At 35.4% G+C, this 17,606-nt stretch overlaps 1 protein-coding gene across 10 annotated transcripts in view; it reads left to right on the top strand.

The window, feature by feature from the left end:
* PSD3 (pleckstrin and Sec7 domain containing 3) overlaps positions 1 to 17,606 on the top strand; it is a 588,043-nt gene that overhangs the window by 488,457 nt on the left and 81,980 nt on the right. For all 10 annotated transcript variants that reach the window (XR_007402752.1, XM_035699985.2, XM_035699986.2 and 7 more), the window contains one exon: positions 7,110 to 7,180. Coding sequence is in view for 9 of the 10 variants with exons in the window: in XM_035699985.2 (XP_035555878.1) it covers positions 7,110 to 7,180 (71 nt within the window). In the remaining variant the exon portion in view is untranslated. The remainder of the gene's footprint in view (positions 1 to 7,109; positions 7,181 to 17,606) is intronic.

Below are 17,606 nucleotides of genomic sequence, written 5' to 3'. Positions count from 1 at the left end.
CTTCATAATTTAAAGCCTTTTAGTAGGAAACATTGGGTTTCCAAACTCACTTATTCCTTCTATCATGTTTATTATGTAACCACAGTTACAACTCTTTCCCTGGTCTTCTGTACTTAGTAATCTAGAGTTATGAAATCAGTTTTAACTCATTCTACAGTCATTATGAGGAGGAGGATGCTCCTGGTTCATTGACCTCTAACCCATGTGCTTCCCATGGCAAGTCTTATCACAGATGCAAGAGCCATAGCAGCACTATGTGTGTGGCTTTAGGATCAGGACAGTTGAAATTGCCTCTCGAGAGCCTCCCCAGCCTGCTTTAGTGCATAGTAGTCTCTTTCTTCCCTGAGTTCCATTCATTTGCACTCACAGTCCCATATGTAAAGTGGAGGTAACAGTATACCTTATTTTTAGCATTGTGGTATGAGTTAAATGAATTAATACATGTAAAATCATTTAAAGAAGTGCTTTTATGACACACTAATTATATACTGTTGAGCACTTGCTTCTAGTCATCTGTTAGGAGAATTGATTGTTTACTCAAAGACTTAAACAACTACAATATAATTGATCAAAAACAAGATTTTAAGTTTTAACTTTCTGTAGGAGATGAAAAAGTAGAGAATGCAAGCAGTTAATGCTCATTGACTTAAGCATTTGTCATCCATAGTAACTTAAGATCACATTTCATTTGGAAGGTTCTTTGGGATCTGATTCTAGTAGGCTTGGTGTGGTAATGATAAAGAGCTATTAAAATTTGGGGGGAACATTTACAAGGATTCATGGATTAGAGATTTCTACTTGAAAAGTATAAAATAGGTTTGTAGATCTTTGAAATGAAGGAATCTCAAGATGCCTCTAAACTAGTTTTAGAATTTTGGGGAAAGCCTTTAAAATCCAGGACTCTGATAGTCCTATAAAAACAATGGGTTTTCTTGAAGATGGCGGAGTCCGAGGAACCAAAGCTCGCTGTCTCCCACGGATACAACTAGGTAACACTCAAATCAGCATAAATAACCCAAGAAAACAAGCCCGAGACTGACAAAGTCGACAACTAAATGTAAAGAAGTCGTCACGTGAAAGAAGATAGGAAGAGTGGCAAAGAAAAAAATTTTAAAACACCAAGAGAAAAGTAGACATTACTTATAAGGGAGACCCTATAAGAAAATGAGCAGGTTTTTCAGCAGAAACTCTATAGGCTAGAAGGCAGTGGCCTGGTATATTTGAAATGCTGAAAGGAAAAATCTTCAGCCAAGAATATTCTTTCCAGCAAGGCTATCATTCAGAACAGAATGACAGCTAAAATTTATCAGAAAAACAACAACAAAAAAATAAATAAATAAATAAAGGAGTTCATGACAACTAAACCAGCCCTACAAGAAATATTAAAGGGGATCCTTTGAGTGGAAAGAAAGGGAAAGACTGAAAGTTGAGAGTATGAAACGTAGGAAACACAAAAGCAGTAAAAATAAGTGTGTGTAAAAATCACTCAAAGGATTTACAAAATTAAAGGATGTAAAATATGACACCATATACCTAAAACATAGGGGTGAGAGGCATAAAGAATGGGTTCCAACTTAAGCAACCATCAACATAGCATGGACTGCTATATGCAGAAGATGTTATATACAAACCAATAGTAGCCACAAATCAAAAACCAGTAATAGATATGCAAAGAATAACAAGAAAGAAATCCAAGTATTTCACTAAAGAAAGCCAGCAAACCATGAAAGAGAACAAGAGGAGATAGGATAGGAGAAAAAGAATAAGAAAAACCACAAAACAAGTAAGAAAATGGCAATAAGTACACATCTATCAACAATTACTTTCAATATAAATGTACTATCTTATCTAATAAGACCAAGGGTGGAAAACAACAGTATAATACCACTTCACACCTGTCACAATGGCTAAAATCAGCAACACTAGAAAAACATGTTGGCGAGGATGTGGAGAAAAACAACCCTCCTGCACTGTTGACCGGAACATAGACATGTGAACTTACTGTGAAAAATAGTATGGAGCTTTCTCAAAAACTGAAAAATAGAACTACCCTATAATCTAATAATCACAAATTTACCTAAAACATATAACAACACTAATTCAAAGATATATATGCAACCCTATGTTGATAGCAACATTATTTATAATAACCAAATTAATGGAAGCAGCCTGTGTTCATCAACCGATGAATTGATAGAGAAGATGTGGTATATACATAAGCCATAAAAAGAATTAAATCTTACCATATGCAACAATGTAGGTGGAGGTAGAGAGTATAATGCTGAATGAAATAAACCAGAGAAAGACAAACTCATATGCACAATATAAGAAAGAAAACAATGAAAGGAAACGAGAGAGACCTACAAACCAAGGAACAGATTCTTAACTATAGAGAACAAACTGATGCTTACCAGAGTGGGGGTGGGATGAATCAATAGGGGAAATAGGGCAAGGGGATTAACGAGTATTTATCATGATGACATATAAAGAAGAGTCAACATCGATTTTTCTCAAGCTATTCCAAAAAAAAAAATAGATGAAGATGAAAAGCTTCCAAATTCATTCTATAAGATCAACAACAAGCATTAGCCTGATAAGAGAACCAGAGGAAGATACTACAAAAACAAAACAAAACAAAAAACAAAAACCACACTACAGGCCAATATCTCTGAGGATGCAGAAATCATCAACAAAATACCAGCAAACCAAATCCAACAATATATTAAATCATTAAACAACAACAATATATTAAATCATTAATTATATTAAATCATTGAACAAAATCAAGTGGGATTTATTCCCAGGGTGAAAGAGTGGCTCAGTATTTGCAAATGAATCAACATGGTATATCATATCAATAAGAGAAAGGATAAGATCCATATGATCTTTCAATAGATACATAAAAAGCATTTGACAAAGTATAACATCCATTCATGATTTTTTCTTAAAAAGCCCTCAACAAGGTAATTTAGAGGGAACCATACCTCAGCATATAAAGACCTTATATGAAAATCTCACATCATACTAAACAGGAAAAATACCGAGAGCATTTCACTTATGTGAAGGAGAGGATAAGGATGTCCACTCTCACTACTTTTATTCAACTGGAAGTTCTAGCCACAGCAGTAAGACAACAAAAAGAAATAAAAAGCATTCAGAAGAGCAAGGAAGAAGTAAAACTTTCAGTAGTTGCAGATGACATAAGACTACATAGAAATCCCTACATAGACATCCCTAAAAGTCCAAAATAATGAAACTGGGCGCTGCTAGAACTCGGGAGCCCTGGATGTCTCACTTGGTTAAGTGACTGCCTTCAGCTCAGGTCATGATCCCAGGGTCCTGGGATCTAGTCCCTCATCAGGCTCCTTGCTCAGTGGGAAGCCTGCCTTTCCTTCTGCCTGCCACCCCCCGCTCCCCCCCCCACTTGTGCAGGCTTTCTCTGTCTCTCTCTGTCTCTCTCTCTCTCTCTCTGTCTCCCCACTCCCGACAATAAATAAATGAATAAAATCTTTTTTAAAAGAACCCTACTAGAATTGATAAATAAATTCATTAATGTTGCAGGATATAAAATCAATGTACAGAAATCTGTTGTATTTCTATACAATATTAATGAAGCAGCAGACAGAAATTAAGAAAACAATCCCCTTTATAATTGTACCAAAAATAATAAAATACCTAGGAATAAACCTAACTAAAAAGTGAAAGACCTGTATTCTAAAACTGTAAAACACCGATGAAAGAAAGTGAAAACAACACAAAGAAACAGAAAGACATCCCATGCTCATGGATTGGAAGAACAAATCCTGTTAAAATGTTTGTACTGCCCAAAGCGATCTGCAGATTTAATGCAAATCCCTATCAAAATACTAACATTTAAAAAAAAAAAAAAAAAAGGGATCCCTGGGTGGCGCAGCGGTTTGGCACCTGCCTTTGGCCCAGGGCGCGATCCTGGAGACCCGGGATCGAATCCCACGTCAGGCTCCCGGTGCATGGAGCCTGCTTCTCCCTCGGCCTGTGTCTCTGCCTCTCTCTCTCTCTCTGTGACTATCATAAATAAAAAAAATAAAAAAAAATAAAAAAAAAAAACCAAATACTAACATTTTTCACAGTACTGGAACAAACAATCCTAAAATTTATGTGGAACCACAAAAGGCCCTGAATAGCCAGAACAATCTTGAAAAGCAAAGCAAAGCTGGAGACATCACAATCCAGACTTCAAGTTATGTTAACAAAGCTGCAGTGACGAAAATGGTGTGGTACTGGCACAAAAATAGACACATAGATTAATGGAACAAAATAGAATACACAGAAATAAACACACAACACATGATCAGTTAATCTATGAAAAAGGAGGAAAGAATATGTAATGGGAAAAAGTCTGTTCAACAAATGGTCTTGTGAAAACTGGACAGTTATGTCCAAAATAATGAAACTGGACCATTTTCTTCACCATACACAAAAATAAAGCCAAAATGGCTTAAAGATGTAAATGTGAGACCTGAAACCATAAAAGTCCTAGAAGAGAGTGCAGGCAGTAACTTCTTTGACATCACACACAGCATTTTTCTAGATATTTCTCCTGAGGCAAGGGAAATAAAAGCCAAAATGAACAGTTGGGACTACATCAAAATTGAAAGCTTCTGCACAGCAAAGGAAACAATCAACAATACTAAAAGCCAAACTATGGAATGGGAGAAGATATTTGCAAGTGACATATCTAATAAAAGGTTAGTATGCAAAATATATATAAAGAACCTATTCAACACCCAGAAAACAACCCAATTAAAAAATGGGCAGAAGACATGAACAGAGAGTTCTCCCAAGAAGACGTCCAGATGGCCAATAAACACATGAAAAGATGCTCAACATTAGTCATCAGAGAAATACAAATCAAAACCACAATGAGATATCATCTCACACCTGTCAGAATGGCTTAAGTCAAAAACTCAAGAAAGAATGAGTGTTGGTGAGAATGTGGAAAAAAAAGATCCCTCACTCACTGTCGGTGGGCATGCAAACTGGTGCAGCCACTGTGGAGAGCAGCATGAAAGTTTCTCAAAAAATTAAAAATAGAACTACCCTAGGACCCAGTAATCGCACTGTTAATATTACTCATCCATAAAAATAGAACGAAACTGTGCCATTTGCAACAACATGGATGGATCAGAGAATGTGATCCTAAGCAAAATAAGTTAGAGAAAGGTAAATACCATACGATTTCATTCATATGTGAAATTTAAGAAAAGAACAAATGAACAAAGAAAAAAAGAGAGACAAAGTAAGAAACAGACTCTTAAATATAGAGAACAAACTGATGGTTACCAGAGGTGATTTGGGTGGGGGGATGGATGGAAGTGATGGGGATTAAATATGATGGGAAAAAAAGCAAAAAAAGAGAGAGAGAGAGAGAAAGAAAGAAACAGGGAAAAAGAAAAGGGTTTTTCTAAGTTACTTTCCACCATTAGCTAGTATTTGCTTTAACTTAGGTAAATTATCCATGTTATTAAATGAAGCATCCAAAGCTTTGAAAAGTTGGATTGTCAGGAGCTCCCCAGTTAGGGGTTTTGGGTGAGATGGGTGTTAAGACAGGACTAGAAACCAGCTGGTCTTTCTGGTCAGGTGCCTTCAGCACACCATGCTGCTGCCTTTGGTTTGCTCTGCAACAACTCCTGCAGCCTGTGGTCACTTCTGTGTGTACTGTTCTCACATTAAGTATATCAGAATTTGACATCTTTGAACAATATAGTCAATATTTATGTTATATATATATATGTATAATTATCTAGATTTTCTTTATAAAGGAGATAATGATGTACTGTTGATGATCATTTATTTTTGAGTACATCCTTGCATAGTGAAAACAGATGGGATGATTTTTTTTTTTTTTTTTAATTTCCCCTGGAAACCTGCAGAGTGGATGTTTTGAGTCTTTTTTTGCCAGGTGAATATATCAGTATGGTGTTGGCAAGGGCACCTGTGTTCTGCAGGTGGATATTCACACAGTTCCCAACCCTAAGGATTCTTGAGTCTTCAGTCAAAGGAGATTTAAAGGATTTGCTTAAGAATAATGTATTTCCTAATTTAATCAGGTATCCAAGTTAAAGACAGTATAAAATTAGCCAAATAGTTGATAAAGAAATAAGAATAAGTGGTCCTCCCTCCCTATTTGGATAGACATGTTTAGAAAAATGGCATTCGGGTAACATTTTCCAGTTACATACTTTAATTAAGATTAAGAATAGATAGATAGATAGATAGATAGATAGATAGATAGATAGATAGATAGATCTCAATAGGGAAATTCTACTTTTTACTCCAAGAAAATGTAAACAAAAAGAATGTAAGGATTTCTGAAATAAAATTAATTTGGAGAATTTTTATGAGGGTACTTAATGTCTGCCTTACACTGTGCCAGATACTGTGAATTATAAAAATGAAGGATACCTGCTCTCAAGTCATTCATAGTCTCCTGAGAGACATTAAACAAAAATATTGTATTATAGTATGGCAAGATCTGCAACTGAGGTATCACAGGTTGCCATAAGAATAGTAATAATTAAAGTTATAATCCAATTGGTGGGTGTGTGTGTGGAAATGCCAACAGGAGTTCTTTTATATTCTGAGATTTTAATGTTTTCTAGAAACTTTGACAGGGCTATAAATGATCTGGTACAATGAGACTTTTAAGCTTTTCTTGGATTAATATGTATTTCCAGAATGTCTCACTGCTTTCCCAGTCCTTAAGTTCTGTCTACTCAAGTGCAGACTATAGAGCCATGCTTCTGGGTTCAGATTCTGGCTTCTCTTCCTAGTTATGTGACCACGGGTGGATTATGTATCATTGTTTCAGTTTTATAAAAAGACAAGAGTCATAATACCTACCTCAAAGGATTATTGTGGGGATTTAGTGAGACAATATATGGAAGACATGTTTGGAATATTGCCTGTTACAAAGTTAAGCCTCAAGAAAATTTTAGTTCTCATTGTTACTAATTTTGGATATTAATAAACCAGGAACATTGAAACACAATCACCATGTTGATTGTTTCAATTTTGTCTAAAATGCTATTTTCTGTCAAATAAAATTTTCCTTTTTTTCTCCTTTCTAGCTCCAAGAGGAAAGCGAGGATGGAAAACTTTTTATGCTGTACTAAAGGGAACAGTCCTTTATTTGCAAAAGGTAAACATAAGTTAAATAAATGAAGCCCAGAAAACTTCATGAAATGATTTGAGAAGGTATCCAGGAAATATTTACTTTGCACAGAGGCTACATCAGACACCCTAAAAATTATTTAATTGATGTCTAAATTCTTTTTCAGATTTGTTTTTGTTTCTGGTTAAAAAATTACTTTAGAAATTATATATGTATAATTGTATATATAATATAAAGTATTTTGCACAAAATATTTTAAGGTATATGTTATATATATTTTGTAGAATATATTAAATATATATAAATAGTGTATATGTGCCTGTGATCCAGAACTATATTCCATTTGTGTTCAGTTAGAAATTTAAAATATAGGTTAAGTCAGACTGCATACAGTCTATGTAGATATAGACCTGTGGCAGCACTTGTTTCAATAGTTATTTATACTATAGATTAGTTAGATCCTTCATTTATCTCCCTCACTATTGCTATGTAACAGTATCTCTTCATTTAGTGATTTGCCTTCATTTAGATCTTACTTAAATCTAAAAACACATTTTCATTCAAGTATATAATCCAAATTATCTGGGTAAGTTTTCCATCAGACCATTTCCTGCCTGGATCCTTTCTTCTGATCCCAGAATCTGGAAATCTGTTTGGGATCAAGTTTGTGTGTTCTAGCCTTTGTAAGGTAATCCCTGGAGCTTCTACTTCCCTAGCTCTGTGTATGTGGACATGAAAATATGTGTGTTGACTGGAATAAGGTCCACTGCTTCCCAGGGCCAAACAGGATTTCAGCTCTAACTGTGAAGGGCAGCTTGGAATTTGGGCAAATAGGTGGCAAGGCAGTTGCTACCACTGCCCCTTAATGATGACTGATAGGAAAAAATCTTATTTTTTTAATTGCGGTCAAAAACACATAACATGAGATCTACCCTCAATTAATTTCTGCATGCACAGTGAATAGTATTAGCTATCAGAACAATGTTGTACAATATGTTTGTAGAAATCTTCCATCTTGGGGGAATCCCTGGGTGGCTCAGTGGTTTAGTGCCTGCCTTTGGCGCAGAGTGTGATCCTGGAGTCCCGGGATCGAGTCACGCAGCGGGTTCCCTGCATGGAGCCTGCTTCTCCCTCTAACTGTGTCTCTGCTCTCTCTCTCTCTCTCTCTCTCTCTCTCTCTCTCTCTCTCTCTGTCATGAATAAATAAGTAAAATCTTTTAAAAAAAGAAAAATCTTCCACCTTGCATGACAAATAATACCCAGTGAACAGTAATCCTCCCATTCCCCCCTTTCCCCAGTCCCTGGCACCAACCATTCTACCTTCTGTTTCAATGTGGTTGGATATAAGTGGAAACAAGTAATATTTGTCCTTCAATGACTGGCTGATTTCATTTAACATAATGTGATGAAGGTTCATCCATGTTGTAGCCTATAACAGAATTTCCTTCTTTTTTAGGGCTAATACTACATTTTTTTTACTTCATTCATTCATCTATGGGTATTTATGTTGTTTCCACCTCTGGTCATTTTAAATAATGATGAAGTAAACATGGAGTGCAAATCTCTCGTTGATATCCTGATTTCAATTCCCATTGATAAGGGTAACACAGAAGTGAGATCACTGGATCATATGGTAGTTCTATTTATTTTGTGAAGGAGGTCTATATGGTTTGCCATGGTGGCTGAATTATTTTCAAGTCCCACCAACAGAGCACAGCAGTTCCAATGTCTCCATATGCATGTCAGAGTACTTCTTATTCTCTGTTGTTCCGTTTGTTTTGTGTTGTTTTGTTTTTTTCTATTGAGTTATAGGAATTCTTTATATATTTTGGATATTAATCCCTTATCAAATACATGGCTTTCAGATATTTTCTCCCATTCTGTAGGTAGCCTTTTTACTCCCTTGTTTCCTTTGCTGTACAGAAGCTTTTTACTTTTGTGTAGTCTCACTTGTCCGTTTTTGCTTCCGTTGCCTGTCCTTTTGGTATCACATCCAAGAAATCATTTCCACTGTCCATGCCAACAAGCTTTTCCATTATGTTTTCTTCTAGGATTTTTAGAGTGTCACATCTTACATTTGAGACTTTATTTTGAGTTAACTTTTGTGAATGATATAAGATAAAAATGAAATTTCATTCTTTCGCATGTGGAAACCCATTTCCCTAGTACTGCTTGTGGAAGCAATCATCTTTCCCCCTTCTGCACTTGGCACTGTATGGAATATCAGTTTACTACTGGATAAGCATAGGATTATTTCTGGGGTCTCCTTTCTGTTTAATTTGTCTGTGATTCTGTCTTTATGCCAATACTATGTTTTAATTACTGTACCTTTGTAATATATCTTGAAATCAGGAAGTGTGAGGCCTCTAAATTTGTTCTTTCTAAAGATTGCTTTGAGTGTTCAGGATCATTTCCAGTTCCATATGAATCTCAAGGAGGGTTTTTCTATTTCAGTAAAAAATACCGTTGGGATTCTGATAGAGATTATATTAAATCAGTAGGTGACTTCGGGGAGTATGAACATTTTAACGCTATTGCCTTCAAATGCATGAACATGAAATGTCTTTCTATTTATTTGTTTTTTTTCTTTAATTTCTTTTAGCAATGTTTTGTATCTTTCAGTGCATAAGTTTTTTTCCCCTCCTTTATTAAGTTTATTCTTAAATATTTTACTGTTTTTGATGCTATTGTAAGTGAAAGTGTTTTCTTAATTACCTTTCAGGGTTGTTCATTATTAGTATATAGAAATGCACCTGATTTTTCCAGGTGAATAAATAGGTTTCTTAGTTTTAACAGGTTTTTTTGTGGTATCTTTAGAGTTTTCTATATATAAGGTCATGACATCTGTGAGTAGATAATGTTACTTCTCCAGTTTGGATGGCTTTTATTTCATTTTCTCACCCATTTTGGCTAAGACTTCAGAACTTAATAGAGGAGGCAAGAGTGAGCTTCCTTGTCTTATTTTTATCTTAGAAGAAAAACATTCAGTTTTTCGCCATTGAGTATAGTGTAAGCTGTGAGCTTTTCATATATGGCTTTTATTATAGTAAGGTAATTTCCTTTTATTCCTTGTTGAATATTATCATAAAAAAGCTTTGGGGCACCTGGGCGGCATACTGGACCCCCCAGGGTCCTGGGGTCAAGCCCCACATTGGGCTTCCTCTCCTCCCCTCTCTTGCTATCTCTGTTTCTTAAATAAATAAATAAAACCTTTTTAAAGAAAAGTCTTCAATGTTTATTAAATGCTTTTTCTACACCTATTGAGAGATAATCATGTGGTTTGTAACCTTTTTTCTGTTAATATGATTTATCATATTAATTGATTTTCATACGTTGAATTATCTTTGCATCCCAGGAATAAATTCCACTTGGTCATGGTGTGTGCTCTTTTTGATGTAGTGTTGAATTTGGTTTGCTAATATTTTCTTGAGGATTTTTGCATCTATATTCTTCAGAGATACTGACCTGTAGCTTTCTTGTGTATCTTTTTCTGATTTTGGTATCAGGATAATGCTGACCTCATAAAATGAGTTAAAAGTGTTCCCTCCTCAATTTTGGGGAAGAATTTGAGAAGAATTGGCATTAATTATTCTTTAAAACTCTTCTTCAAAAGAAATTATGGGTGAGCCATCTGGTCCTGGACTTTTCTTCATGGAGGGGAGGAGGTTATTATTGATTTAATCTGCTTACTAGTTATACATCTGTTTTGATTTTTTATTTATTCATGATTCAGTCTTTTTTTAAAAAAAAAATTATTTATTCAGAGAGAGAGAGAGGTAGAGGGAGAAACAGGCTCCATGCAGGGAGCCCGACGTGGGACTCGATCCTGGGTCTCTAGGATCACACCCCAGGCTGCAGGCAGCACTAAACCACTGTGCCACCAGGGCTGCCCCATGATTCAGTCTTAACAGATTGTATTTTTTTCTGAGAATCTATCCTGTCTTCTAGGTTGTCCAATTTGCTCATAGTTGTTTTTTATAATCCTTTTAATTTCTGTGGTGTCAATTGTAATGCCTCATTTTTCATTTCTGATATTATTTATTTGTAGTGGATCTAAAGGATTGTCAGTTTTATTAATCTTTTCAGAAAACCAATTCTTGGGGTTCCTGGGTAGCTCAGTTGGTTAAGCATCTGACTCAATCTCAGCTCAGGTCTTGAGTTCAAGTCCCTTGATGGGCTCCAATTTGGGCATGGAGCGTACCTACTTAAAAAAAAAATTCTGTTTCACTGATTTTTTTTCATATTGTTTTTCTGGCTTCTGCTTCTTTAATTACTGCTTTAACTCAAATATACCTTTAAATATAAAGTGAGCCTCTTATAGACAACGTAGTTGGGGGTTGTTTTATTATCCATTGAGAAACTCTCTATTTTGATTGGAGAGTTTAATCCATTTACATTTAACTATTAATAGTCAGGGACTTACTACTAGCATTTTGTAAAGTGTTGTCTCTTTTGTGGCCTTTTGACACATTTTTCCTCTATCAGTGTCTTCTTAGGCATTTTGTTGATGTTTTGTAGAAACATGTTTTTATTGCTTTCTCATTTTCTGTTGTACATCTTCTGTATATATTTCCTTTGTGGTTACCATGGGCCTTACATAAAATATTTTATAGTTCTAACAGTCTCTTTTAAGATGACAACAGCTTAGCTTCAGTCATATACAAAAACATACACTTTCACTGCCGACCACAACATGCACAATTTATGATACTGATGTCAGAATTCTTTTGACAAAGCTTTGTGTTTAAAGTTATTCTTTGATACCTTTCTCTTTTAACTTACATGCTGTAGTTATATGTGATTTGCACACCACAGCTGCAGTATTACATTAATCTGTATTTGTCTGTATATTTACCTTTACCAGTGAGATTTTTACTTCATATGCTTTCAAGTTACAGTTTCACTTTCTCTCATTTCAAATTCTTGTTTTGTTTTCATTACACTTCTGGTAAAGCATGTCCGATTCCCTCAATTTTTGCTTATGTGGGAAAATCTTTATCTCTCTTTCATTTTTTAAAGGACTAATTTGTTGAGTAAAGTACTAATTTGTTGGTTTGCAGGTTGTTTGTTTCCCACTGTTCTGGATGTATCATGCTATTTTCTCCTGACCTGCAAGGTTTTTGCTGAGAAGTCCTTTGAGAGTCTTAAGAGAGTCCATGTATATTTAAAGTCACTCTTTTCCTACTTCCAAAAGTTTCTTCATCTTTGACTTTTTGATTATAATGTGTCTTGGTGTAGTTGTCTGTAAGTTTATCTAGATTTGAGACTTTTGGGCTTCCTGAATCTAGATATCTATTTCTTTCCTGATTTGGGAAATTTTTGGCCATTATTTATCTCAGTATGCTTTCTGTCTCTTTCTCCCTTCTCTTTAAGGGACTCTGATAATGTAGATTTTGGTCCAGTTAATAGTGTCCAATAGGTCTCTTATGCTTTCTTCACTCTTTTTCATTCTTTTTTCTCTTTGTATTTCTTTGAAGAATTTCAAGTTTCTTGTCTTCAAGTTTGCTTATCCTTTCTTCTTGCTCCAGTCTGCTGTTGAACCTTTCTAGTGATTTTTTTAGCTCAGTTATTCTATTATTTAACTCCAAAGTTGCTCTTTAGTTCCTTTTTATATTTTTATCTGTTTGTTAATATTCTCATTTTGTGCACACATCTTTTTCTTGAGCACATTAAGCATCTTTATGATGGTTAATTTGAACTTTTTATCAGATACGTTATATACCGTTTCTTTTTTTTGTTGTTGTTGTTGTTTTTTTTTTTGTTGTTGTTTTTTCGTTATATACCGTTTCTTAGTTAGAGTTCGTTTCTGGAGGTTTATTTTGATTTTCTGTTCAGGCCATATCTGTTTGTTTGTTCATTTGTCTAATAACACTGTTTTGGGATCTGCACATCTAAAGTTACATCTCTCATCTTTACAGACCATTTTTGTATAGGGAAGACCCTTACCAATCTGCTTGGCTAAGATTCTGGGGACCTCTAAAACTTTTTTGAGGTATGCAACTTCTCTGTGCCTCTGCATGCAGTTTCTCAGGAGAACAATCTTGCATTCTTCTTTTTTAAGCACTAGTAATTTTTGCTCTCTCGTGTTTATTTGTAGCAGTGCAAATGCTCTGGTTTTATAGCACCAAGCCATTCAGCTCCCTCTTCTTCTGAGTGACAATCACGCATCCAGAGTATGCCAGCTCCCATCAATACCCCAAGTCAGGCAAGACAGATACCATTTCCCGTGGGCAGCCCTCTGATAAGAATGCCAGATATGCACTCCACACCTATATCTCCCTCTTGAGAGAGAAGCCTTAGGTTGTGCACTTTTCTCCCAAACTCTAGCAGGCCGTACTGGCTGCAGTAAGCCACCCACAACTTTCCTTTAATTTCAGCAACGTCCAGGCATCTAATCTATGCCGGTTCACTCAGAATTCCAAGCCAGACAAGCCAGAAACCATTCCTTGAGAAACCTTTAAAAAAGCCAGATCATTTTATTTTATTTGTTTAATTATTCATTTTTTCCCACTCTTCACTCTACCCTGAGGGGAGTAGTCAAGGGTCAGGGTGTTTTCTTGTAGTGCTGACCTGTGGCAGTTTCAGGGAGAGGCTGACACTGGTAAAGTAAAATTGTTCTTATCTTTCAGTGTGGTTCTTGACTTTTTGCTCTCCTATAGTAATGCAACCTCTTCATTGCATTCTGAAATTTTTACAAAGGCATTTTGATGCATATATCATGGCTAAATTGTGTCTCTGTAGGGGAACAAGAACTGAGACTTTTATTTTGCCATCTTACTGACATCACTTCTAGGAAAATATTTTTAGATATAGTTGGACTATAACATATAGTTTTGGCATCTTTTTTTTTACTTATAAGCATTCTTGAATTAAAATTTTTTTCAGAAGCATATTTTTTGGTCAATCTGGTATCTAGTGACTGTGATATGGTAAGTCATATGGTTTTAATTCTTTCCTCTCTCCTTAATAAAGTTTACAAAAGCATTCATTTTTAATTGCTTATAGTATATTTTCCATTAAGTAGATTTACCATAACTTCATCTTTTTCCCATTTTCAAACATACCCTCATTTCAGTTGATTTTCAGTTAAAATTATGGTGTATTTGTGCACGTATCTGTTTATATCTGGAAGATAGAGCCCTAGTAGTGTCACGGGTCATAGGAACAGGATAGGAACTGCTTAAAACTATTGAGACATAATTCTAAATTCCTTCCAAAGAGGCTGAACCAACATTTATTCCCAACAATTATTTATAACAATATCTGTCTCATCAGAGCCTCTTCTCGCCACATTACTTACTGTTATTTGTATATCTGAAGAGAAAGTTCCCATCCATTTTGAACTATTTGTTTTTAGTGTACAAACACATGCCCTTATACATTTTATACTCTTCTATAGCTACCTTTTCATATGTGTTTTTCTCTGGGAAAGAGCCCTTCCTTTGCTATAACATCTACAGTACTGAGTCAGGTAGCATTCCCTGTATGATGGCACCCACACTTGCACCATTGAGATAATAAAATGCTTTGGAATGGAGATATCACTAATTGGAAATATATTTCATATATTTTTATTTTAAACATTTCAAATGCTCTAATAATGCCCTATATAATAAAATTGAAAGAATGATTTGCTTTAAAAACCACCCTTCCTTAGGAGTCCACTCAGTCCAAAGGACTTTGAGTGTACTTTATTATATCAACATTTTGCATATTGCCAGAGCAGCTTTGTAAGGAAAACTTTTATAATTCTCTTTTGTTCTGTTCTTTACTGGAGCCTTTTTTTTTTTTTTTTAGATGTCTACATTGGAAAGAACCGTATCTTACACAAACCCTTTTGTTTTCTTGCTTTTGTAATAGTTTAGGTAAGGAATATTAGAGCATGGGATGCTTCACCTTGGACCAGAGTTCTCTTTGTTGATATATCACCTTTGCAGAAAAAGGTGTGGACTTAGCTGAAATCCAAAGATTACAAAGAGGTTGCAGCATCCTTCTAAAATGTACACATTACTTTGAGTTACAAAACAACAGGAGAAATGGAGACTATCATTGATATTAGATTATCCATGTTCTTACATGGTCAGATATCTTGTATTGTCTTTATTTCCCTATGGAGCCATTACAGCTTCTAATTTATAAGTCAACCACTTTGGCCTCTGCCAAAGCAGCAGGTATGTACATGCTGGCCCCACACTGGTTCTTTCAGCTAGCTTTGTCTCTGTAGGAAACAACCCTTTGAAATTAAATTTCACATTGCACGGTTGTTTCCCCAGCACAATTCCTATTCTTTTGGCTTACTTTTTCATTTTCTCTAAAATCTCTATAAAGGGCATGGCTGTCTTTGGCAAAACCATTTCATTGAATACTGAGCCACAGGATTTCCACCCACTCCATCCCAGAGCCTGGGAAGAGAGAAAAATACTCTTGCATTCAACATTTGACAGAGGCAATACAAAGAGAGATGCTGTTTCCAGCTTACCAGCTTTCCTATCTTGTTGCCCTCTCCCTCAGTTTAAGTATATTGGACTGAGTTTGACTCATTCAGATAACTGAAGAAAAAGGACAAATATTGACAAGGAAATAATTTTGTGAACTTTGAATATTTAGCATCAGTTTGTATTAGAGCTTCAAACTTAGATTGCCCACCATTCTTTTTTTCATGTGTTTTCACGCTATATAAACTTCTTAGCATTAAAGATTCCTATCCAAAGACTTCCAGTAATTGTTCTGTACTGGGTCCCTTCCATTTTTCTCAGGTGCTCAGATGCTCTATCACTGCTCCCTACCACATCATGACTTCTGATATCTTGGCTCCTAAAGGGACAACAGTGGGCAGTGGAGAGGGGTGCTGGATAGTATTGCCTAAGGCAGGAAGACACAGGGCTTCTACTTTCTTGATAAATCAATCAAGTAAATATTCTAAAGAGATTGTAATGACTGGCAACTCCCTCCTTTAAAGCCCACTTTCTTTTTATTATAAATATTTACACACTGTACACATACACAAAACCCCTCTCCTATTTAGTTAATGGCATATTTAGGTGCTCATTCCATTATCAGATGCTCATCATTTACATTTAAGCCTTTCATCAAGACTTCCCAGCTATGAAATAGCCTAACGATTTTTACCCATATGGAACAATTCAGTTAGTATTTCCTGATTAAGAGTGAAGAATAAGAAAAACCACTTCCTCTTTAAAAAAAAAAAGTCATTCAGAACTAAGAGTTCTGAAGCCTCAATCTCCATTTACGCCTCCTTTTCTACTTCCATCCCAGCCAAAGAAGCTTATCCCAAAGGTTTTTAGTGACCATTATAAGAAATTGAAGCGTTAATAAATATCTAATAACTCTAAAGTTTATAATACTGCTGGTATGTTTATAACCTTCTCTGTTGCATGACTATTCCTGTATTTTAAAAAATCCTTACAGAGCACTGCTTTTTATCTAACATCTAGGAGAATAGTCATTTCTTGATCCAAGCATCATACAGCAAAGAGATAGGAAATGGGTTGGCAAACTTATTAATAAGCCAGTTTACTTCAGTGATATTCACCAGAAATGACTGGTTTATTAGTATGATATAGTATTTAAGATATTTTGTATATTTGAGTATCACAGCTTCATAGGAGGATATTGTCCCCATTATTTAAATTAAGAATCTGAGGCTCAAAGGTTAAAAATCCTCCTCAAGATTGTGAAGATAGTAGCAGCTATACTAGTATTTTTTCCATTAAAGTATTAATTGAATAAACACTAAAACTCTATTTTGTGATTTTTTTTAATTACTAGACATTTATTTTTTTCAGATTTTATTTATTTATTCATGAGTGACACAGAGAGGCAAAGACATAGGCAGAACGAGAAGCAGGCTCCCCGTGGGGAGCCCAATGCAGGACTCGACCCTGGGACCTCAGGATCACGGCCTGAGCCAAAGGCAGATGCTCAACCACTGAGCCACCAAGGCACCCCTACTAGACATTTAAAACAAGCAGTTTTGGAGAGATATTCTTTAACTCTACATTCTCAACCAATACATAGCAATTACACAATAGCTTATTTTCTTTCCCTTTAACACCCTGCTTTGGTAAGAACTAATGGTTACCTTCTCTCTCTTATTGTGCTCCCCTGGTTCCAGCTATTGTTTTAACTAAAATATGAGACTCTCTAATTATCTTCTATAGTTAGAGTAACTATTTGAAATTTTTCTAACATTTTCAATTATTCTTCCTTATTCCCACAAACCATGAAAAATCATGAAAATATCAACATTCTCACCATTTCATGACTCCCAGACAGACACGTAAAAGTACTCCAAGCATTCTTTATCAGCTGAACTTTGGCAAAGAAACTACCATTCTGATACAGTGGACCATACTGGGAAGAAAATCCATAATGAATACATCTATTAGATTAGGACTTTGCCCGTTTTTCAAAGTGTTATACACTCGTGACA

This window comes from Canis lupus, chromosome 16, assembly GCF_003254725.2.
Source record: "Canis lupus dingo isolate Sandy chromosome 16, ASM325472v2, whole genome shotgun sequence".
Classification (NCBI taxonomy): domain Eukaryota; kingdom Metazoa; phylum Chordata; class Mammalia; order Carnivora; family Canidae; genus Canis; species Canis lupus.
Note: the sequence above shows the minus strand (reverse complement) of the source record. Positions and strands in the feature narration are given on the sequence as shown.